Source organism: Apteryx mantelli, chromosome 30, assembly GCF_036417845.1.
Source record: "Apteryx mantelli isolate bAptMan1 chromosome 30, bAptMan1.hap1, whole genome shotgun sequence".
Classification (NCBI taxonomy): domain Eukaryota; kingdom Metazoa; phylum Chordata; class Aves; order Apterygiformes; family Apterygidae; genus Apteryx; species Apteryx mantelli.
Genome location: NC_090007.1, coordinates 4,749,892 through 4,774,261, shown reverse-complemented (window position 1 = coordinate 4,774,261; position 24,370 = coordinate 4,749,892). Strand labels below are relative to the sequence as shown.

Below are 24,370 nucleotides of genomic sequence, written 5' to 3'. Positions count from 1 at the left end.
CGGCTTGGCACGGCACGGCTCAGCTCAGCACAGCCAGGCTTGGCTCGGCATGGCACAGCACAGCTCAGCGCAGCTTGGTTCAGCTCAGCTCAGCTCAGCTCGGCTCAGCTTGGCACGGCTGGACTCGGTTCGGCCGGATCGGGCTCAGCTCAGCTCAGCCTGGCCCAGCTTGGCTCGGCCTGGCTGGGCTTGGCTCAGCTCAGCACGGGCTTGGCTTGGCACAGCTAAGCTCGGCATGGCTCAGCTCAGCTCGGCTCAGCTTGGCTGGGTTTGGCTCGGCATGGCTCAGCTCCACTCCACTCCACACGGCTCAGTTCAGCCCAGCCAACCACCATCCTGGCACAGCCCCGGCATGACCCGGCTGCGCATAGGCCCACAATGGCACGGCACGGCTCAGCCAAGCACAGTCCTGGCACAGCCCAAGGACAGCGCGGTCTAGCTCGGCCCGGCACAGCCCTGGGACGGCCCGGCTCAGCCCACCATAGTCCCAGCATGGCCTGGCTCAGTTCAGCCCCGGCACAGGCCCCGCTTGGCCTGGGCGATTTCATGGCCCGGCCTGCAAGCCAAACGCAGCAGCCGCAGGCGCCGCTGGACAGCATCTCCCCGGTGTGTGTGTGCACAGACACTTCCCTCCAGACAAACGCTGTCGTCCCAAGACCCCAAACGGAGGCTGTGTGTTTGTGCCCCTCTCCGAGGTGACTCCTGGCTGTTGCTGTCACGGAGAAGATATTTTACTGAATCTGGATCCGTCCCAGTTTGCTCCTTCGCCCCCAGGGCCTTCCGCGGGGCTTCCCTCGACCTGGGACAAAAGGGTCTGGCACCAGCCTGGCAGCCACCTGCAACCTCCCCTCCACTCCAGTGATTTACACACTTGATCAGCTTTAAGCTGCGACATGTCCTTGGGCTCTGCGGGTCTCCCAAGTTCAGATGCTCTATTCATATGCTTAAAGCTAAGTGCACCGGGTGGTTGCTGGCCTGGGGCTCCGGAGCCCTTTGGCTTTTGTATTTCACGTTGCACAACCAGCCCAGATGGAGTCTGAAATATCCCGACCTGTTGTGTGGTCCGTTGTGATTAATACAAGTGCATTTAGTTTGCTGCACGCACAGGAAAGCTCAGAAAGACAGGCTGGACTCCTGATTTGGGGAAAAACTCGCACTAGGGGGGGAAAAAAAAAACAGTGCAAGTTTCTTGATTCTGCCTCAAAAGTGGTGCAGGATGCAATGTCCCCCCCAGAGTCTTGTTGGATTTTTTGGACTTCCCCTGGGTGCGGGGATATTCCGTGTCTCCGAGTTCCTGTGCGATGACTGGGAATCAGGGCCATCCCTCCAGGGCACTGGAAAAAAAGGCTGTTAGGATGCTTGATTTCTTGAAAAATCTGGAATTTTTTAAAAGGAATTATTCAGGCTCACACCAGTTGTCAATTATTAGCTTTTTGTTGTTGTAAATATATCCACAGAGGTGAGCTTTGAATAGGAATTTGATTAATCACAGAAGACTGAGCATCATTAATAACATGGGAGCCATATGCCTACGGCTTATTGCACCACAGCAGTAAAAATAGTAGTAAAACCAAAATCACGGCTGCATATTGCTTATACAGGGCAGGCTGTCGGCTGAAGGCTGGCACTTGATTATAAAAACACTTGAGTGTTACAGCTAGATAGAATTTGCGCATATGAAATATTTCATCGCCTTTGATCCATAATAAATTTACCAAGCCCTGTAAGGCCCATCCTGGCAGAAGAGATCACAGCGGGAAAACAGTGGGAAAGGCAACTCAGGTTGCTCTCGGCACTGGCTCTCGCACAGTCGCTTGTGATGGGAATGGCTCGAGGGAGCCGCGTCCTCGCTGCTGGCGTAGTCCAAGAGGGCTGGGAACGGCTCCCAAGACTACCGCTCTCACTCCACTCTCTAAGAAAAGCCTAGTGGTTGAGCTCCCGTGCCAGCCTCCTGCTGGAAATGGCTGAGACGGAATATTTGGGAGATTTCTTAACAGCTGCTTACTCAGATTGTTGGAGCAGTGACTGCTGGCTGCAAGCTGTACTCACAGCAGCAACCCCTGGTTGCTGCGAAGCAGGTTATTCACCACAGGACTGTGCGATCACCGACAAGCTCTCAAAACTGCTGTAGGATTGCTGCCTTCAGCAAAATCTAGCAGTTTGTGCTTCATTTCGAGCTGTCCAGGCAACTTGCCTGTGCTGCCAGCAGGGGAATACTCAGAGCCCGTCAACCGAATCTCTCCATTGACCACATTTCTGGAATCGGTGGCCAACCCTCCCCTCTTCAACCGTCCCATTTAGCCTAAAGCGAAGAGCAGAGAGTGCTGCTTCGTGAGCAAAACCAGAACAGTGATTAGCTGGACTTTTTGCCCCCCTCATCACGGGCACGAGGTTTCCCAGCGGGTTCAGAGAGCGAAGGATGCAGTAGCACCTGCATCCCATCGCCCACGGCAGTGTTCAACCACCAAAACCTGCCCCTGCCCGGCTGCGTGACATCAGCGTGCTGCGAGGTGATGTCCGGGTGCGTGTGTCCCCCAACCCTCTTCCCCGAGGTCGTGCTGGATCTCGCCCCACGGGTTTCTACGAAGCCGAAGGGTCCCGGCCCCGGCCCCGGCCCCGGCCCCGGCCCCGGCCCGCTGAGGGAACCACTCGAGCGCCGCCGCGGCGCCGCGGCCAGGCCGCAGCGGTTGCTAAGGGCGACGAGCGCGCCCGCCGCTTCCTGTATTGATTCGAACGGGGAGGGGGCGGGACGCGCTCCCGTGATGCCCCGCGCGGGGGCGGGGCCGCGGGCGGCAGCGGAGGGCGGGGGCAGCCCGCTCGCAGGCGGCCGCCATATTGGGCAGCGCTGCGGCCGGCGGAGACTGACAGGAGGAGGCGGAGCGGGGCCGGGCCGGGCCGCGCCGGCCGCGCAGGTGAGGGGGGCGGTGGGGCCCGGGGCCGGTGTCACGGCTCCGGCGGCGCGGAGCTGGGGGGCGGGCCCGGGTCTGGCGGGGTCCGGCTGCGGCCCGGCGGTGCCGCAGCCCGGCCGGGGTTGGTGGGGTCCGCACCGCGCCGCGGCGGGGCCTCGCCCGGGTGCGCCCGGCCGGTGCCCGCGGTGTCCGTCCCCGGGGCGGCGGGCCCGGCCTCCCCGGCCCTGGGGCCTTTCCCCGCGCCGTGCCCGAGCTGCGGCCGGTCTTGAGCAGCGAGTGCGCTTCAGCGCCCGACGTGACCGCGCTCCTCAGCGGTGCCGCCCCCCCCCCCCATCCCCACCTTCTTTTATTTTTCTTCTTTTTTTTTTTTTAATGGTGCTTCGTCAGGCCTGACAGGCCGAAACTTAATCGCTCTGAGGCAGCTCACAAGTCACCGCGCCGTGTTGACTTCTGTAATAAGGCCGCCTCGCGTGGAGGACTGCGTGTGCCGGCTGTTTGAACCTGCCCCCGCCGCAGCCCCGCCGAGGGGATGCGGGAACTTTGACGTGTCTGTTGAACCATCTCGAGATGGTTGTGTGGCTCTGCCCAAAGCTGCTAAAAGGCCTCCAATAGACCCTTTATTCAGCCAGCGTTCCCTGACCTGCCTTGAAAAGACTTGTTTAGAGCTAGAGGAGGGGTCAGCTGCTGCCTTCCGCAGTACTCCGGTTTCTTGGTCAAATTGGTAACATGAGTGGTAGCCGTGATGGAGATTTTTGTGTTGTGGATTCTAGTAAGGGAACTAGTAACCTGCTACAGAAACTTTTACCATAAGTTGCTTGTTTATATATGACATAAGGTAGTGATATGTCATTGTTCTGATGGCTCCTCGGTGGTCTGAGGGAAGTGAATACCGATTTGTGTCTCTCATTAGGTTTTTAATGTGTTGTTAATGTCTTGCAAATAGAAAGCAATACACATGTTCAGTGAGTTACAGACTTTAAGCCTTAAAAACATGAACTGAGCATCCATCCGTGCATGGTGAGAGAGTGAGCATTTTTTTGCAGTAGTCATTAAAGCTAAACGAAGTCTGTCAGATCATCTTGGAGTCATCTATCAAAGATGTCTTGGGCTTTGTTGCTTGGATGAATTTTACTTGATTTGTTGCTCTCCTGAAGGCATTGTGCTCATTTGCTTGGGAAGTGCTGAGTTTTATTGAGTTAGTGTATTTAATGATGCTAGCCTAGTGTTTTGTGCCTAAGGTTCCTCACTGAGAGCAATTTGCCAGCTGGTAACAGCATCTCATATAAAAGATTGATTTTTATTATTATTATTTATTTTTAATGCGCAAACAGAATTTTTTGGGCTGTTGACTGAGGCTGCTGCATTTTCTAAATTCTATGACTTACTCTTTTTTTTTTTGTGACTTGACCGGGGTACCATTGCATCTTCGGTAGTTTAAACCTTATGATAAAGCACAGACCTTTTGAATAGCCTGGCTTTTCCAATAAAGCTCCATAAACAAAGCTGCTGGTGAATTTTTAATCTTGGCTTTTAGTGTACTGACTTCTGATAAGGCTTGCAGTAAAAGCAGACCTTTTTATCTAGATCTGATGCTCTTAACAACTGTTCGTACTTTGTTTTGAGACATTGGAGAAGATAATCAGATAACTGTATTTTGTGGGTTCTTGTATCTTTGTAAAAGGAAGCAATGTTATGAAAGTTGTATGCTAGTAGCTATTTGAAAAATAGACTTTGGACTGTTTCAGAGCTCAGCAATCTGTGGGCAGGTAAATGTTGTGAAAGTACTATTTGGGAGATACAGTGCCTTGAAGAAAGGATGTCTCATGTTTTGTGCTTAAAAGACACTCTTGGTTTTCCTCTACCTCTTGAAGTTTGTATACTCTGTCCTATTGTGTATCTATGCTACTAAAAGTAAAAAAGCCCTAAAGATTCTGTAAAATGCTGTAACACGCATACAGTAGACTTTCTCTCATGCTTTTCTTTACTCTTAAGTGAGTCTTATCTGAGCCTAGAACACTTAACATGGGGAAAGCTCTGCTCTTATTAAGATGCCGTACCCTTAAAGCTTAAGTACTGCACTCCTTGCATTCCCACTTCCTTTTCATTAAGTGGCTTGTGGTACATGCAGTAAATACAGAATATATTAAATGTCTTCTAGGTAGTCACCAAACTGAACACCACCATATGGTTGTGGATGCCTGGCCAGAAGTAAATCTCTATTTCTACTGTCTGTACAGTGGCTTTTCCAAAATGCATGTTTATGTGGGGAAAGCTGCCATCAGGTGACAATCTAAATAGAACTGCTCTTGGCATATTTGGCCCTCTGCTTTGTCTGCCAGCTGTCTTGGCAGAGGCCAAAGACTGGATGGATAGAGATTGCCTATAGCTCAGCTTTCGTATCTTAGTAAAGATACGGTGGTGGGGTAGTATGTAGAAAGCTGTGTGGGTTTTTTTGATTGTGCCCTCTGTCTTGTGGGGCAAATAGGGTAGCAGCATCTGGACTTACCAGTTTGGTGCATCTTATGACACGGACTGAGGTGAAATCTCAAAACAGAACTTTGCAAGATTAACTTGTATCCCCTGTATGTCATGTACTAATTTGAGGAAATCATGCCCAGTTCCTCACCTGGCATTTGGGAATGTCTGTTACCACCTGCAGAAGGCAATAGCATTTCATACCTGTTTTGCCCTACTGCTTCCCTAGTGCAAAAGCACAGACAGCAGTAACTTGTTTCATTACATCAGCAGGAGCAACAGAGCAGATGGAAGTAACAACCTGTTCGGTACTCAGTCTTAGTATTTCTAGAGCATGATCTGCCAGTGTTGAACCAGATTTTTAATTCATCCTTCAGAACTTTAATTAAGCCTATGCAACAGTGAAAAAAGGAAGAGTCGCTCCTTGTCTAATCAAGGTACGTTTGCTAAATAATGCATCTCTAAAACTAGGGAGTGTTTGTTTTATATGCTGCCTGCATTATTTGTTTTATCTTCATAATATATGAACCTATCATGAGGCTATCTGTTAATTACGTGCAGAGATTGCCTTTTGACCCACAGGCAAGAGATGACACAGAAGTGACCTGGCATTGAGGATGCGTTATGTTTTAATGCTGAGTGTATTTCCCAGCATACGGCTTCCTGCACCGCTAAAGACTCTGTTCTGTATTTCGACCTCCTTAGGAACAGGCGTATCTCTCTGATTTATGGAGGGAGACAGGAAAAAGGAGAAAAGAAGAAATAATCGCTATATATAGGCAATAAAAAGGGTTTAATGGTGATGCTTTTGAGAGATCACCTGCTGAGTACCTGATTGTCATGACCGGTCTGCTTAGATAAAGCCTGCACTCCTAATAGACTGTTGTAAACTGCATTGAGATGTGTGTTGAATGAAAAGGTGATCTGCGAAGATAAAGTAACAAACATACAATTTTCCTGATTTATTAAAAGCTGCTTGAAGCAAACTTGGAAATCCTGCAGCCAGGGGCCGGGCTGCTACATGTATACAACTGTGTGTGTGTGTGTTGAGGGGATCTGCTAGTTCCTATGGTCTGATCTCTGTAATTGAGCTTTACACTTGTATTTGAATCACGAGTAGAAGAGTTGAAAATGTACTTGTCTTTGAGTATGGCATGGCAGACTTTACTCTGTCAGCCTCCCTTCTTTCCTTCTCCCCAGAGAGCAGTGGGATTTGGGTGGGGGGGGAGGAGAAGAAACCTATCCTGGAAGTGATGACAATATCTGAGTGTCACCCATGTGAAAAAAAGTAGCAATAGCAATGTTCTTAGTAGATTTCCTGGAATCTTCTTCTCGGATGGGGTCCTACATCTAAGGAAGGCTTTTTTATTGTTGTTCCTGACTTAGTTAAAATCTTTCAGGCGTGTAATGGTATACTGAGAAGAAGGTGTATTAATGGAGAGAGATTGTTATCCTTAGTAAAGGCACTTCCAAAGATGGAGGTTTTGTACTGGGTTTCCTGTAGGTCTTCTAACCCTGAATTTCTGCTGGCATGTAAAAGTTCATGCTCTGTCCAGAGCTCTTTGCTCTGAATACTTCATCTTTGGTTCATGCAGGCTTTCTACAAGGTTCTGTGACCTCAATTGTCCTAAACTAGCAAAGCTGCACTGCGGTTTGTTGGTCAGGGTTCCTCTGTCACCTAGCTAGGACTTTTGCTATTTGTTGCTTTGAAAAGTGAAAGGACTTTGCAAAGCCCTGAACTACTTTCAGAAGCTGACTGGAAGGCTGTAGAAAGTCAGGTAGCTTGTCTGCAAGTGTAGGTGCAGATGCAGTGAGTTAGAGTCAAAGATTTGTCGCCTCCAGTCTGAATTACAGGTTGGGCTCTTGCCTGTGAGGAAGGGATGATGTTTTTATGACACTGGAGGCAAAAGAAGGCGTGAATAGCTGCAGATATCACTGATCTTCTAGGCTTAGTATAGAGTCGCAGCATCTCAAGTTTCTGTACTGCTGTTATGAATCAGGAGGTTGAGTGGATGCAGGAGATGAAAAATTCCTTTGAGTCACCTTGCCTTTCAGATTGAACTTGGGTTTAGCCTGAGCCTATTGTTGGTCATCTAAAAGTTGGGTTTTTTCTTTTTGGCATTTGGACATTGTAGAGTTGATGATAGTGATTACATAGGAGGTCTGTTAGTTCCCTGGGTAGGAGGAAGTTGTTCCCAGAATGCTTTGACTTGTACAGGCATTGGAAAGGCAGAAATAATATAGATCCTTGCAGGACCCGCAAGGAAAGAGTAGTCACCTAAACATTACGGTCTGAAACACACTGATGCAATGTAATAGTTTCTGCAGTGATGTAAGGTCTCAGTTTATTGGTGAAATATTGAATCTCTGCAGCCTTCAGGAGTGAAGTATAACAAAATAAGGGTGGAGGTCTTGTATGTCACCATGATACAGAAGTAATATTTTCGTTGCTATTAGCATGGTCTCTTTGTAATACCTGATTGTGAAGAATCGTCTTTATTTCAAAATAAAATATTAGCTTCATTGCCTCACACTTAAAGTGTAATCTGCTATTCTCATATAAGGTTTACTTTTGTAAATTTTTTTTTTTACACTAATACCTTTGTAAATCATTGGATAAGAGATTGCGTAATTATTTAAAAAAGGTAAACATTGGTAAAATTTACACAAAGCTCTAGCTTTTTGTACTACTTCTGCTTTTAAAAGAAGATTAGTTACTTAAAAAGAAATGGTTGTTTGGCATAATAGGTAAACTTCGTGACTGTTGCTTAAATTTGGAGTAGCTCTACTTCAGATTGGCTAAGAGCAGAGTATCTTGCTCCTACTAGACATTGATGGTAGCACTCTGTAGCTGGCTTTAGTGTTCTGTATGCATTTGTAGTAGGCTTGACTTGGGCTGTATTTTAGCACTGTTGGTTTTCTTACAGCTTGTTCAAAAGGCTAGAAAATAAGAGAATCCATAATAACTGGAAATACTCTTTGCTACTCCAGGGTGAGGCAGCATGAGCTAACTGATCCAACAGCTTTCTCCTGCCAGAAAGGGCCATTCCTGGCTACACATTCTCTCTGCTTCCCTTGTGCCAGCTTTGGCTCTCATCGTACCCCTCAATGAGTTGATCCAGCTTACTGAACCAGTAGAAAATTTCTACTCTTTTGGGCTGAGTTAATTTTCTGTCATCTTAGTGAGCCAGATGGACTTGCAGGGGGGTCAAACAAGAGCCAGAGCTAGCACAGAGGAAGTGCAGCACTGTTTAGCTGGGATAGATCATTGGAAGACTAGAACATGTGGGGTTGATTTCAAAACCCTGATGTTCATGACTTAGAAGCTAAGTGATTTACTCATTCTCCATCCTCTTCCTCTTTGTAAATTATGGAGTTCATCCTGAGAGCTTTTAGATGCTCGGCACCTGAATAATAGTGTTTTCTCTCAAAATTAGCACTGGGGTGCTATTAAATATCAGTGCAAAGAGAAAGTAACCTCTCTGGTTTTGGGTAGGCTCTTGCTATCTCTAAATTCATGTGTGAAAGTGGGTGGGTTTTCAATTTCCTGAAAGTCAGGGAAAAAAAAAAACCCAGAACTTTGCTTTAAGAACTGTAAGTTATCTTCTTGAAGAAACAAAAGATCTTGAGGAACCAAGTCTGTTATGAATTCTTCTGGGATACGTATTTTGTTATTAATTAACCAGCTAGTTTATGCTTGGAGGGGAAAGGGTTCTTTACTCCTGGAGAGGAACTTGTGTATTTTGACTATTTTAGTGTTTTCTTAAGGCACCTTAAGTCTTATCTTTGGGTTGGTTGTATTTTATCGTAGTTAGCATTTCTTTTGGAACAATAATTCTATGCAGAGTGGTGGTGCCGAACAAAAGTATGTTGTGTTCTTTTTATTGACACAACTTTAATGTATTCAAATACATAAATGTTTTTTCTCAATATGGATCTGTTTTTAATAAACCCGCATGCAGAATGCCAGGCAGTTAGCAGGGAAATAAATGCAGTTATTCTGCAAAATTGTTGGTTTGCTGTTTGAGAGACAGCCCGTACCTATTTGGATTCGTTAGCTAGAGCTGAAGTTGTGGCCTCAGAGGTAGGCTTTGTTGTTGGCTCCATCATAACTGAACTCTTTTTGTTTTGGACATGGCCTACCTGAGCAGGGCAAGAGTCGGACGATCCTTGACTATCTTTTTGACATGGAATTGTTTGAGCTGTTCATAAAAATGTAGGTAGTTGGGTGTGTAGGTGTTAAACATAAGAGATGCTGCTGAAGGTGAGAGACCGCAGGATCTGATCCTCTGCTGATGAAATTGAGAGACCAGAGGAATACCAAAGGCAGGAGAACTTTTAAATGTACAGGTGCAACATATTCCTAAATTTAAATGGGGCTGAGGGGAGCAGAGGAAATCTTGGTATAATTCAAATACGATTAATTTTATGCTGATGCTTTATTTTGAAGCACTTAAAGCCTGAAAAAGGTTGTTTTGGGCTTATTAGGATTATTTTCATGTTCTGCTTTTGCAGTCTCTCTTCTCTCGTTGTTTACATATGCTGTATTTCTGATTAAAATAACTTCTAGTCTAAAATTTTAGAGCTCTTTCATTGGCTTTCCAGACTGTACAAACTAATATGTATGTTTAATAGCCAAAATGAAAATCTTGCTTTGCTATGTAACTACGTATAGATCTCTCACAAATACTGTGATGAGCCATTTTAGGAGAACACTTTAAATGTGTGGTGTCATCTATTTGATGTATGCTCCTAGTGCAGGTTCTGCAAGCTGCTCTCCTCCTTTATCCATGGTGTATAAATGCATTGTGTTGAAACGCTTGGTTGAGAGATCCCCTTAGCCTCAAAGGTAGATTTGGAAGATGGGTGAATAAGGATAGTGTTAACTAAACTAAAAAGTGAGGAATAGTGTTTGCTGTGGGGTGCATTAATTTTTTTTTTAACTTCCTTTGTTAATAACATCAAGGACTTTTCTAACTTTTCACTCAGTAATGCCCCGTCTCTGACATTGCATTTTATTTAGTAGAAACTGATTACTGTCAAATTTAGTAGATTTCTCCAATTTTGCCTCTGAAAGAGCATACGGGAGAAATTTCTTAAATTAAAAATAATAAGTTGGGGGAGGAGGGTGACAGAGGTAAGCAGGTGTACTCAAAAACAACTTGGCATTATCTATTTAAGGAATGCTTCTATAAAAGTGTTAGCACGTTTTATGGCAAGAAAACAGAAAGGTCCCTAAATTTCTGTAGTTTTTAGAAGTTCAAGTTCCAGGACTAACAGACAGCTTTGATTAAAAAAGAAAGTAGCTATGCTAGCTAATAGATGACTGTAGTCCAGAGTTCATGTACTTTATCATCTTGCTTTCAATCTGATTTTGTAAAATAATGCAGTACTTGCATCTCACTGGCTTACAGCATGTGCTGCTGTAACCTCTCTAATTTGGCAGTATGCCTCCAGTTTTTAAGGGTAAACCTTGGGCAGATTTTCTGTTCTTAGAGGCAAGCCTTTTTCACAGAAAATCTCGTTCAGATGGCAGCGGGTAGCTGCAGGCAGTTCCGTCGTGGGCCCTGTACGTGGCAGTGTGTAGCCTGTTCCTATACGACTTTCTCCCAGGACAACTGTTGGTGTGCAGTTGCCTCCCAGATTTTGCCACAAGTTTGTATCTTGAGGCGACTCCATTTGTGTAGCTGGGACTCTAGCCAAATGCAGTAAATGTTTATACAATAGCAGTGAATGAAGATCACTCTGTGTTCTGCAAAACTTCCATATACCTGTGTATTGTGGTTTTCTGTGTGGAGTGCATGTTAGATTCCACCTTTTCCTTTGGAGATGTTTATCTCGGATTGAGAGATGAACCTGGCATGCCTGGTTCTGGTATTGGCATTTTTGTATCAATGTGAGCTGGTGAGATGTGCAGTGTACCCTCTGTTCTCTTCTCTTGAATTTTCGGGTTGAACGTTGCAAAGGTGCTCAGAGGGATGAAGTCTTCCTCTGTCCATTCTATTTGTCAGTTCTCCCTCCTTCCGGACAAAGGATAAGGTATATGTAGGTTGGAAGAGGCTGGGCGCTAATAGTGCTGTTACCTTAAGAGCTTGGAGAACGGCTGTGACTACATATCCTCTCAGAAGTGTTAACTAATGTGCATTCTCATTTAGCCAGCCAAAGCTAGACTATGAAGCAGTCTTATCCTAAAATGTATGCTTGAAAGATGCTTTGTAAGGTGGATTGCAGCATAGGTTAACATTGCCTATAGTCTGCATAGCCACAGCAGAGCAAACTCTCTGCTAGCCAGGAGGAGTAGTTGGGGCAGCATGGGCATCAGGCATTTACCCAGTGGGCTACCTCGTCTGGAGCTGCCTGTGCTTCTGCAGTGGCATGGCTGTACGTATCCAAACTAGCTTCAGCGTAGTGGTGTGCGCTGCTGTCGTTCCTCTTGTCTGGGGTGTAAACCTGGCTGTGGTGGTATAGGCTGTAGATGGCCTCTGTGATTTTTGTGTACCTGAATACCTAACACTTGCTAAACTGTGCTGCTGCAGTTCACAAGAACGGGCTCAGCTCAAGTATAAGGCTGCACTCTGTGCTCCTGTTGTGGTTCTCATATGCTTAGGTCCTATCGGAGGCAAAACGCTAATTGCCTGTGCATGTGAATCAGCAACCAAGGGCAATAATGCAGCAAAACACTCTCATCAGCAGCCTTGTGCTGTGTTTTGTCACGGAAGTTTGATAACACTGCTCTTGAAGGAAGGTGGTCTCAAGTTTGAAGAATGGGCTTAGACTTCAGTTTTTAGATTCTGCCAGTTGTTTGTGCGTGTGAGCAACTTGTAAAGTGGACAGAGAGGCTAAATAGCTTGAAGGCAGAACATGTTGTGCCACGGTTCTGCTCTTCTGCAATGGCTTAATTCATTAATCATCTGAAAAGCACCTTAAACCTCTCTGGTCAGCTGTAGAAAATAGATGCTAAAGAGGCTGGCTTCTATATGAGAAGGTGTGATATTTTGGTAACTTTCTTCTTCTGACTCTTGCAGCAGACTAGCTACTGTTTGGACTTCATGAAGATAAATTCCTGGGACTGCTGAACTCCCCAACTCCCCCTATCCTTCCCACCATGGACCAGGATTATGAGAGACGTCTCCTACGCCAAATCAACATACAGAATGAAAACACAATGCCTTGTGTAAGTACAAATATGCCATGATCTTAGTCTGACTATTAAGTCGTTGTCTGTCTTGCATGTGAATGTTTTAACTTGAGCTTTTGAAAGGTATGGGGCCTCTTCTAAGCAAACCTGAATCTTTTGTTGAGCTGTGACTGGGTCTGAGTTCCTGAGCTGTTCTAGGAGTGACCAAATAACTTAACACAGTTTTTGCAACCTAAACTGAGTTTATATATTTAGAAGCTTTGTCTTCTAAACGGTCATGATACCGTTGTGTAGCTTCCTAATGCCTTTTTATGTTGAGCACTAAGAAATCTCAGTAAGTACACGTGGAACGCAAAAAGTTGGAGGCTAACAAAACAGCCTCAAAACTGGAGACTAAAGTATCTAGAGAGGAAGTCCGAAAGAGTAAGAAAGATGGTGTTTATATATCTTGGTCCCTAGGAAGGTTATGGAGCAAAGCCTTCTGGAAACCATTTCCAGACACATGAAGGATACAAAGGTGTTTGGGAGCAGTCAGCACAGACTTACCAAGGGCAGATCATGCCTGACCAACCTGATAGCCCTCTGTGAAGGCATGGTTAACTAGAGGGATGAAGGGAGAGAGTAGATGTTGTTTAGACTGACTTTAGCAAGACTTTTGACAGTCTGGCCCAATATCCTTGTGGCCAAATTGAAGATGGGTGGTCTGCAAGATGGGTGGTCTGCAAGATGGGTGGTCTGCAAGATGGGTGGTCATCTGGCAGGAATGCTGGGCTCAGAGTAGCAGGCAGCAGTCTGAAATCTAACTGGCAGGCTCAACAAAGGTAAATGTGAAGTCCTACACCTGGGACAGAATAATACTGTGCAACTGGTCAGGTTGTCACTGACTGCTTTATAAAGCAACTTTGTGGAAAAGGAGTGGCGGACACCTTGGGCTTGAGTCAGCAGTATGGCCTTGTGGCAATGAAGTTTATCTGTGAATTGGGCTGCTTTCATGACAGTTAGTCAGCAATCTGAGGAAAGTAATTATTTCCATCCTTGTGAGATGACTTCCAGAGTGTTATGTATTGTTTTGGGTTTCACAGTACAAGAAAGATGGACAAGATAGAGCAAGGCCAACAGAGGCCACCAAGATGGCCTCAGGGAACAAGGGGTCCAGGGAGCTTGTGGAGTCTCCATCCTTGGCGATACTGAAAACTCAGCTGGGTGAGACTGTGACCCTCAATCTAACTTTGAAATCAGCCCTGTTCTGAGAAAAGGGCCTTTCCCACGTAAATTATTCTATGAAAAAAGAATGTGACCACAGTCAAGGAACCTGCAGCTTACCTCGGAAGGAGTCTGCCCAACTCCAGGCTTCTATGTATGTATATGACAGTGCTCACTTGAGAAGGGGTGGTGAGAAAGAAGCTGCTTAATTTGCTCTTTTGACAAAAGATCCAGTGACCGTTGAACTATGGCGTGCTCACCGGCGTGCTCACTAGCTCTGTTAAGAGAATAAACCAGTATTTGGCTCTTCTAGCCTTATTTAGCTTTGACAAAACCATTTTGATGTTTTTCAGACCCCTACCGTGACCACCATTTGTTCTTGCATGTCTTTTATTCTTTAATTTAGGTAGCAGAGATGAGAAGAACACTGACACCTTCCAATTCTCCAATGTCTTCTCCTAGTAAACATGGAGACAGATTTATTCCTTCAAGAGCTGGGGCCAACTGGAGCATTAACTTCCACAGAATAAATGTAAGTTTTTCTCCCATCTCCTAAAGCTCAAAGTCTTGGAATTGAGGAAGCAGTGCATTTCATTTTGGCTGGCAGAATTGTTCTGCTTATCTTCTGTATCAGGGTCTTCTGCTACCCCAAAAGAACTGTTCTGAATGTAGATCTCTTGGCCCACAGCCTGGCAGCCTGTTTGCAGACTTCTCGGTTTGGTATTTTATGTGTATTGTGAGTTTTCGCTATGGTGATACCATGTTTCTTCCTTTCAGGAAAATGAAAAATCACCAAGTCAAAACAGAAAAGCAAAGGATGCTACATCAGACAATGGCAAAGGTTAGACCCTCTTTCTACCACTTATGCTGTGCCTACAGCTTTTTATTTCAAACTGATGCCAATTTTGGAAATCAAAAATGAACATTGGCACTTCTATGCTTGTGCAAAAAGTCAGGCTGGTGTTTGTGGGGTAAATGCACACATCACGAGAGTGTTCTTCTCAATAAGCTGCTGACTGAGCAACTGAAAAGCAAGAGGTTATTTGTATGCCTTGATCTATTACATCATGGAAATACTTTTCTTATGGAGTGGAAGGAGGGGAATCTTGCTACTAATCTAATTCCATACTTGAGCCCCAAGCATATTAAGAGGACCTGTGAACGTAGAAGTTGGGCATGTCACTCTGTTGCTCCTTGCAGAGCTACTTGCTTGTTTGGAGTTCTCTGCCTAAACACTTGTTTGGGTTCACAGATGGCCTTGCTTACTCTGCCTTGCTGAAGAATGAACTCTTAGGAGCAGGGATTGAGAAAGTTCAGGACCCACAGACGGAGGACAGGAGGCTGCAGCCATCCACCCCGGAGAAGAAGTCTCTCTTCACCGTAAGCTGACAACTTTGCAGTAAAACCAATGGGGATTGCCTGTGCCTTCTTTATGTTGTAAGAAAAAAGCACATAGTTCTGTCAAGTTGCTAGTGCAAGAATTATTGTTGTCACTTTGTTAACATAAGCTGTGATGAAATCTGGTGGCCTGTAAAGAAATCACAAATGTCTGCAGCAAGCTGCACACTTCCTTTTTCTATACTGGCAAGGAAGCTGAGTTGGGGCCAAGCTTTTCAGACGCTCTAAAACTGTGGGCAAGTGACCAAATCAAGGTTTTGAAACAACAGAGATGAGATTTTTTTTGGTATGATTTTGAAGCACCCAGAAAAGGGAGGAACTGAAAAGGTTAGGAAATCTGCCAGTGGGTGTTGGATTTAGCTAGGCATTGGGTACCAGCGCCTGTGTTGCAAGTGATCTCCTAGGTCTTGGACATGCTCAGATTCTTATTAGATGGATTTTCTTCCTGCAGTATTCTCTCAGCACAAAGCGCTCCAGTCCAGATGATGGCAATGAGGTGTCGCCATATTCCTTGTCTCCTGTCAGCAACAAAAGGTAATACAAATTCATCACAGGCTGCCAGAAGGGAAGGGTTGGGACAGAGGATTGAGGTTCTCTGGGGTTCTAAGGCAACCAAAACAGCAATATGAATTAGTTTTGGAAGTCTGGGGAGGTTAAGCAGTAGGGACAGTCGAGTTCTCTAAGGATTTCTAGAGATGCCCAACCTGCTTAGATACCTAATACTTCTTGGCCAACCTTCAGTGAACCTAATTCCTTCCAGTCTTATTTGCTGGAAAGAATTTTGCAGCCTCTTTCTGTTTGTGCATTTCTATAGAAATGTGGATATACTTTAAAGAGTGGCTATAGCAGTCTGTACAGTCTGCTGTGATGTGTAAAATCCTGTAGTTGTGTTTGTATCTGCTCTTGTAAACAGTCAGAAGCTGCTAAGATCACCTCGAAAACCAACGCGGAAAATCTCAAAGATTCCTTTCAAAGTGCTGGATGCCCCAGAGCTGCAGGATGACTTCTACCTGAACCTGGTCGACTGGTCCTCTCTTAACGTCCTCAGTGTTGGCCTCGGGACTTGTGTTTACCTATGGAGTGCTTGTACTAGCCAGGTAAATGATGTTTGCCATCCAGAGAGTGAATTGCTGGTTGTAGGTGTTTTCCCAGCCATAGCATCTTTCAGAACTGTGGAATGCCCTGTGTAAGGGATTCAGCACTTGTAATGCTCTGTCCCAAGTATTTAGTTTGTCAGGCAGCTGCTAATATAGTGTGATGGTAGCAGATGTTTCTTACTTCGTTCTGTCTTGTTTTCAAGGTAACCCGATTGTGTGATCTGTCTGTGGAAGGAGATTCTGTAACATCTGTGGGCTGGTCAGAACGGGTCAGTATAACATTGTCAACCACAAGAGCTGAAAGACTTAAAATTCAGACACTATCACTGTAGCCATGTAACTCTTTCTCAGAAGTTGTGACTTCTTGGGTCATTTTCCTGTCTTTCTCCAAGCTCCCTGTATGTTTTTGAGCAAATGTATTTGCCTGTCTGCACTCATTTCTCTGCTGAATGAGAGGGGATGGAGGGCAACCTCTTTTAGCTTGAGGCTCTCTAGGCATTTGATAAGATGTATGGGAAGGGAAAAGAAACAGTTCACTTCTCCAGCTCTGGACAATTAAAATATCACAATAAATATGTTCCAGCTGGGCTAGCCGGTTCTCTTCAGTAGGGGAAAAAATGCGAGATGGAAAAGTACTGTGTGTTTTTAATCTTGTGGGTTTTATCCTCTGCATCTGGCTTTTGTTTTATGTCCACCTCTGCTTAATGGCTTTACTGATTGTGGGTTTTCTGTTTGTCTAGGGGAACTTGGTAGCAGTTGGCACTCACAAGGGCTTTGTACAGATCTGGGATGCGGCCGCAGGGAAAAAGCTTTCCATGCTGGAGGGGCACACGGCTAGAGTTGGTAAGGAGATGGGAGGCAGGAGGGCTCAGGTGTGCTGTTTCTTTAAAACTGACTCCCCCCCCCCCCTTGTAAAGGAGGGATCTGCTTGAAATAGCAGGATTCAAAAATTACAATGATTGATATTTATCCCCTGCTGTGTTCTGCGCAGTCTTTAAAATATTATCACTTAGTAATCACTGTGTTCTGATCTTGGGTGTGGTGGTGCTTGAGTGGTTATTGCAGCATGGTTGCAGCAGGTGTTTCCTCCCTGTCTGAGACATTTTAGGTTTGGTTACAACATCTCTTTTTTTTACTGCTACTGGCTTCTGGTTTCAGCCCTCAAACAGGCTGCTTTACACTGAGATTTCCAGTTTTCTCATTCTTCAAGGACTGTTTTTTTTTGTTTTTGTTTTTGTTTTTTGTTTTTGTTTTTTTTTTTTGTTTTTTTTTTTTTTTTTTTTGCTCAGAGGTGTTGTGGATCTGATCACTGGAGTAACGTTTGGGAAGTCAAGACACCTTCCAAGTTCTATTTCTATGCTTTACTGCACTGTGAAATGGGATTAGTGATGCCGTGAATGAGTTTGTGCTGCTTAGTCTTTCTTTGTATGCTATTTTAGGACTTCAGAGAGTAGGTATAAAGGAGTTCCCTAAGCACTTGATTTTTGTAATCCTCCTCCAACTGTGGTGGCTGTTCTGCCTACCTTCTCCCACAGGACTCCTGCAACATACTCTTATGTTGTTGCTCTGCCTGCATCGCAGGTGCCTTGGCATGGAACGCAGACCAGCTTTCTTCTGGGAGTCGAGACAGAATGATCCTTCAGAGAGACATCCGAACCCCACCTCTACAGTCTGAGCGGCGGCTCCAGGGCCACAGGCAGGAAGTTTGTGGGCTCAAGTGGTCTACAGACCACCAACTCCTGGCATCTGGAGGAAACGATAACAAGGTATAATTCTTGCTAGTCATGTGAGGCTCAACATCTCTGGATCTTCACCAAGAAATGTCAGACTTTCTTTCTTCAAGGATAATCAGTCTCTCTGAAGGAGCTCTTGTTTCAATCCTTAGACTGTTCCCAACCATAAATACTGCTAAACGTCTACTCAGTCTCTTCTCTCCCTAATAAAATCAAAAAGGCAAATTTAATTATGCTTCTATATTTGGCTGATTAAAACTATAGGGTTTTGAGTTCAACAAACCTACTCCTAAACTGCACTTCCTGATCTTGTTTAAGTAATGTATAGTCAGGTCTGTTGTAATAATGCTTATATATGCAGAAGAAAATTGAGTTTAAAAGTTTTAATACTTATAACTCAGGCTTGTAGTTCACTGAACGCCATATGGAAGAAGCATCTGTTATGAAGTAGCAGTGTTCAGAGCCCTTTGGAAAGGGTTGCTAGGTAGTGAATTTGCCCAGTGTATGTGTGACAGCATAGCTGTACCAAGTTCTTCCTGCTCAGAATATCTTCTAATAAACTCAAACATATTTCTAAATGTGTGCTGGAATAATCCAGTCCCAAAGACGAAAGAAAGTCTTGGGTTCGTATTCAGTGATCCTGTGTCTTTGGCTTCATAAGCTTAACTTAAGGACTGTTTTGTTTCCTTGTTACCCAGTGGTAAAATGGCCCCTCAGTTGAGTGCGGTGGCAGGGAGGGACTGGCTTCAGGGCTAAAATAGCTAACTGAGATGCATGTGCTTGGGCAGAGCTGTGGGAAATCATCCTGTTGCACAACCGCCCTCATCAATCCCACTGCGACATCGTGGTTTGTGGGTGTTGAAGACACGTGACTGCGGTGCAAGTTCAGTCACATCTCTTCTCTCCTCCAGCTTCTTGTCTGGAATCACTCCAGCCTGAGTCCTGTCCAGCAATACACAGAGCATCTTGCAGCTGTAAAAGCTATTGCCTGGTCTCCACACCAACATGGGCTCCTCGCCTCTGGCGGTGGAACAGCTGACCGCTGCATACGGTTCTGGAACACGCTCACCGGGCAGCCTTTGCAGTGCATTGACACTGGGTCGCAAGTGTGCAACTTGGCCTGGTCTAAACATGCCAATGAGCTAGTAAGTTCTTCCTGCTCCCTGTTCGGTCCTGCTGCTGAGCTTTCTTGTGCAAGGAAGCATGATTCTGACTTCCTTCTCCCCTTTCAGGTGAGTACCCATGGATACTCGCAGAATCAGATCCTCGTCTGGAAATATCCCTCGTTAACTCAAGTAGCAAAGCTAACAGGACACTCGTACCGAGTCTTATATCTGGTAAGCAATGGCCATGTCTCGAGTGAAAACTCTTGTAGCTGTGCATTTGTCTGTGGCTGTGTGTGCTGAGAAGAGACCCAAAGAGCGCAATGCCAGTGGCACTGTAAGCTGCCTGTTGTCTAGGTAGAGATAAGAATGTTGCCCTGCAAGCAATGAAAAAGCTCTGTATCTGGTTTTCTTGCCTGCAAGGGATACTTTGATTTGCTGCTATGGAAATGTGAGGCTTTATTAATGAATAGCAAAGCCTGCCAAAACTCTTCTGAGGAAGCGCAAGCATCTTCTCTTATTCTGTTAAGACTTTTGCACTGTTTTTTTGTTGGAGATTGCAAGCAGTGGAAGAATTTGACACTTGCAGTCCTCCCAATTTGGCATTAAAATGTTTGGTGCAGTTAATCCACCTTGATTTCTTACCTTCTTTCTTACTGTTACATGGGGCTTTGAGGGGCGTTGTTACAAAATAGCATCAGCATATTTATCATCTCTGTGAGTAGGTTGCAACGTAAGTGACTAATGTTACTGGCATTTGCCAGTTCTATCACACTTCCTGTCTTAGCACATATTTATAATCCAGGGAGGAATAGCCTCAATTACAACTGGCTTGGATTTCTTAACACAGGAATCCTTTTTATGTTAATTCCACCCATGTGTTCCATAGCCTCATAAATAAGATGCAAGCGCTCAAATTGGCACCTACTGAGACTGTGAATAAGGCACATGAAAGCAGAGGTAGCTGTTTGGTTTCTCACCGTCAGCCAAGTAGGAAGGAGAGTTATATCTCTCTGATACATTCCAATGAAGATTTATTTTCACCCTCAAAAATGTAATAGTCATTAAAGGTTGTTCTCTCTTGGCCTTAGGCAATGTCCCCTGATGGGGAGGCCATAGTTACAGGAGCCGGAGATGAAACCTTGCGGTTCTGGAACGTCTTCAGTAAAACTCGCTCAACAAAGGTAAGGATGCATCGTGTGGATGGGTGCAACTGTGTTCTGCAGGTAGGCTCAGCCTTTGAGGGTGGATTTGTTCTGAGCTTGCTCTGTTCTGCTGCCTTGCCTCTGAAGATCTCTTCATTTCTCCTATGGATGGAGGGATGTATGCAGTGAAGGGTTAAACCTTACGGAGATATAAAGGGATTTGCAGTCATCAAATGAAATAAAAGGTTGCCTCTGTGCACCAAAGACAGTATGACAGAACGTCATTCTCCTGTCTGTTACAGGGCTGCTAAACATAGCGATGAAAAGCTGCTGGCTTTCCAGGAGCAGTGGTGCAGGGAGCTCACCCTGAGCCTACCATCTTCCCTGCTGGCATTCTGCTGTGAACTGCCTGTGTCCTTGAAGATAATTATCCCTTAGTTCCTTACATAACTACTTAAGAGTGGCTTGGGTGGAGATGTCCTGAGAAGTGCCACTTAAAAACTTGCCTTCAGTGAAAGCAGATTGTGCCAGAAGCTCTGAGAACTTTCCTGAGTATCTCACAGAGGCAGTGAAGAGTGGCAGAGAGATCTTAAGGAGCGATCTGTGGGGAGCTGGTGTGCTTATTGCTAGGTCTCCATCAGGTTTCTGTTGGCTCTAGGATACAGTTTCCCACAAAGCTGTGGGAATTGCACATTCCTCTGCCACACTCCATGTTATCATTGGGAAATGGAAAGTATAGGAACATTTATGGTACTGGACTTTGAATGATGAGCGCAGAGCAGTTCCTTGGGCTAGAGGTGCCTCACTGGCTTTGTAATAAAAGGAGCGAGTGGAGTAACATTGCAGCAGTGCTGTGGAGGTGCCTGTCTCTGGGATTCACTTTGAGGGAGCTCTGCACTTAGTATTTGCTTTGTCTTTTCTTTTCAGGAGTCTGTATCCGTTCTAAACCTCTTCACCAGGATACGGTAAACCCTCTGTATTACAACCCAGGAGACCACAGTCTGACGTACCAGGATAAAACCACTAACTTGGTGTGCATGGAACCCCAAACAACCAGCCAGAAGGGGAGTGAGTGTCAGTGGCGCTGGAGGATGGATCTAACAGATGCTAATTAAATATGTGCTTGTGAACCACATTGGGCAGTATTTGGGATGGGGTTGGGGAGGGGAGGGACTTGTCAAAGGTTTATGGATTTATTCTCTGTAAAGGGGAACGGGTACAAGAGATGTTAAAACAGCATCCTCCAACCCTTATTCTGTATACTGGAGAAAACATGTACGATACAGACCATTAAGACCGGACCAAGGCCATCCCAACTGCTGTGTTGTCTCCTCTTAGGAGAGATGAGTATCCTTGCCTTTGCGGGAAGGGGTTTAATGTGCTGCTTTGGGTCCCTCTGTCCTAGGATGGACATCTCTGGAGGTAGGAGCTAGCCAGACTTGTTCAATGCAACTGGTGCAAGGGGACTAGACTCCAGACTGGGCGTTAGCCTCTCTGATATCTAAGGACATTGTTTATAGCCTGGGATCTACATTACATGAAGAAACTGGAGAACTGCGTATTTTTCTTCGCATTTTTTCCAAATAAAACAGGTACTGCAGTACTTGATACAACCATTCCCGTAAGACAGTTTAATGTTGGCACGCTTAACAACTGGCTTCAAACAAATAAATTTTTGTGCTCTAAACTTTAAAGGAGACTTAAAGAGGCCCCACCTTTGAGGGAGCACATTCAAAGAATTTTAAAATTGCTATTGCATGTTCTAGGCTGATCTCCAAACTTTTAGTTAACGAAGAGGAAAAACAATGTCTTAAAATGTATTTGGAGCTTCCCACGGTGCCATTTGTTGCAGGCTGGTTGCTCTGGAGTCTTTCTGAGGACAAAAGCAGTTGAGATGTGGTTAAACAGAACAACTACTGTAGATCTTTTTCAAAGAAAGCATTGCCTCTTCTGGCTGGAAGGGGGAAACACCATGGCTGGGTGAGGGGGTTTTTCTTTTTTTACGCAAGGAAGAAGTGTTGCTTTTTTATCTCCAAGTCAAAGCCAGGGACCTGTTGTTTGTTTTGTTTGTTTGTTTTCTTTTTTAAAGTTGTATGGGATGAGAGTGCCTGCCTGTGTGTTTGGAGCCTGTGTGATGAGTGCAGTGGGATGTGATGCAAAGCACTTGTGTGTATGTGTTGTTTTTAATTTAAAGAGAAGCTGTTACGCTTGCAGCAGCCTGTTCCTGTCTTACTTTGTACATGTGCCAACGCTCTCCCTGCTGTGCACCTGGTTCTTCTGCCTGCCTCGTGCCCTCTCTAGTACATTTGGATGTGAGTGCTGTTTCCTGTTCTCCTTTGGATTTTCCTGGCTGTGTATATAGACCTTGACCCGTTCTCTGTAGAGTGTATAGGCAATCTTTTTTTTTTTCTTCTTTTTTTGGAAACCAGACTGCAGGGGTGGAGGTGGAAATACAACTGCCTCTCCGCAGTGCCACCAGTATCCTTAGGGTGAGCCTCTGAGACTGGAAGGCTGGTATGGAGAAGGGCAGTGAAGCGCAGCTCTGTTCACTACAGCCTTGACCAAGTGTGCCATTTACACCAGTGCCTGGATTGGGCTCCTCTGTGGCTTGACACTAACTCCGCGCGTTGGAGGTGCTTGTGAGGTGCTTGTGTGCCGGGAGTTCCCTGCTCCGTAGCACGCTGACAGCACTGAATCTCGAAAGCCCAAAGCAGCAGCCACAGCAACTTATTGTAGCCTTGCTTGCCTCAAACATCATTTCAACACAAGTCTACAAACCTAATTTCAATGTAATTTCTAAAACACAATTTCAACACAACTACTTTATTGTAGTACTTACTGCAGGAGCACGAGGCTTTGTTAAAAATTGTCTAATGGCCTCTCAATTCCTCCCCTGTTGCTTGTTACGTTCACTGGTGTTGTTAAACTTGATGGTGTGGAAGGACCACTGAAAAGCACTGAGGAGTTGTTAATTAAGTCAGATCTTTAAGTTGGGAAGCAGGTTTGAACTGAAAGGCCAGCGGCAGGGAGTCATGGCCTGTCACAGGTGTCTGTCCTGCTGTAATGCCACCCTTTTTGGGGCAGCAGAGCCTGGGAAAGGGGGTTGCTTACACCAGTGGGTGAAGGTGGCTGGTAGCTGCTGCTGTAGATTTCTTTCCTTCTGTGTTCTGGGCTCTCTCCTACTGAAATGCTGATGTGCAAACCCCTTGGAGACACTTGGAGATCGGGTTCCACCTCTTGCCCTTTGACACTGGTGCCTTCCTTCGAGGAGTCCCTGGAGCAGCCGGGGAGATGGGCAGCGTGGTCCCCGTGTCCACAGCTCGGTGCTCCCTGGTGTCCCAGGGCCCAGCTGGGCCCCGCAGATGCTGTCGAGGGGGGGCAGCCCCCTCGTTGCTCTGTTCCAGGCGCCTTGCTCCTCTTCTGCCGGGCACTTTCACAAACTATTTCTCACTTTTCTTGCTTTGGAGCTGCCTTGTGAGCAGGTCGGCCTGTGACTTCCTCTTCCATGCTGTTTGGCAGGGAGGGCTAGCGATTTCCAACCCCTAGCTGGTCCGTGGCTGAGCGGCTTGGCTAACGAGCGCGGAGAGAACGAGCTGTTCAGATTGATTTAGCTGTTACAGTACGGCACAAACTCCTTCCCCCACTCCGCTCGCAGCTGCCAAGGCAGGAGCGGAGTTCCCAGCAGTGCTCTCTGCAGGTATTTTGCCGCAAGAGTGTGCGTTTGTGGGTGTGTGCGTATGTCTCGGCTCATATAGGCAAGTGGTGTGACGCTGTTGGCTGGCTGGAGCGTGCTGCAGTGTGTTAACTGGGGAAAAGAGCAAAACTGTTGTAAGCTTGTGGGTTTTTTTTGTTGTTTTCTGTTTTTTATTTTTTTTTTGGTGTATGATCTGTAAGTACTGAACCGTGCAGGCGGGTTGAGCAAAGGGTCCTCCCAGAGTTTATGCGATAAAGTCTGCAACCTCGTGGCATTGTTATATATAAGGCATCATACGGTGGAGAAAATATAGAGCGTTGTAACTTTTCCATGTAAAGCAATTTAACTGGCATTAAACAAGTTGTGAATTTAAGTCTGTTGCTGTCTGGAAATTGCATCTGTGAGGCTTTGCCCATGTGGGGAGGGGACGGCAGAGTCTGCAAGCGAATGCCTGGCTGCTCCCAACACGGTGACT

At 45.7% G+C, this 24,370-nt stretch overlaps 1 protein-coding gene across 5 annotated transcripts; it reads left to right on the top strand.

Moving 5' to 3' along the window:
• Nucleotides 1–2,851: 2,851 nt before the first annotated feature.
• On the top strand, nucleotides 2,852–24,268 carry FZR1 (fizzy and cell division cycle 20 related 1). Of its 5 annotated transcripts, none has more exons than XM_067312667.1 (14): nucleotides 2,852–2,912; nucleotides 12,413–12,558; nucleotides 14,132–14,257; nucleotides 14,503–14,566; nucleotides 14,978–15,105; nucleotides 15,575–15,657; nucleotides 16,037–16,220; nucleotides 16,424–16,489; nucleotides 16,961–17,063; nucleotides 17,802–17,986; nucleotides 18,865–19,098; nucleotides 19,186–19,290; nucleotides 20,148–20,240; nucleotides 21,129–24,268. In XM_067312667.1, the coding sequence occupies exons 2-14, from the start codon at nucleotides 12,490–12,492 to the stop codon at nucleotides 21,168–21,170; spliced, it is 1,482 nt and encodes a 493-aa protein (XP_067168768.1). In that variant the 5' UTR covers nucleotides 2,852–2,912; nucleotides 12,413–12,489; the 3' UTR covers nucleotides 21,171–24,268. The 5 variants fall into 5 exon arrangements, with proteins under 5 accessions (XP_067168768.1, XP_067168767.1, XP_067168769.1 ...); XM_067312666.1 differs by having other exon boundaries at nucleotides 12,410–12,558; XM_067312668.1 differs by lacking the exon at nucleotides 21,129–24,268 and adding an exon at nucleotides 20,504–21,116 and having other exon boundaries at nucleotides 12,410–12,558.
• The last annotated feature ends 102 nt before the right edge of the window (nucleotides 24,269–24,370 follow it).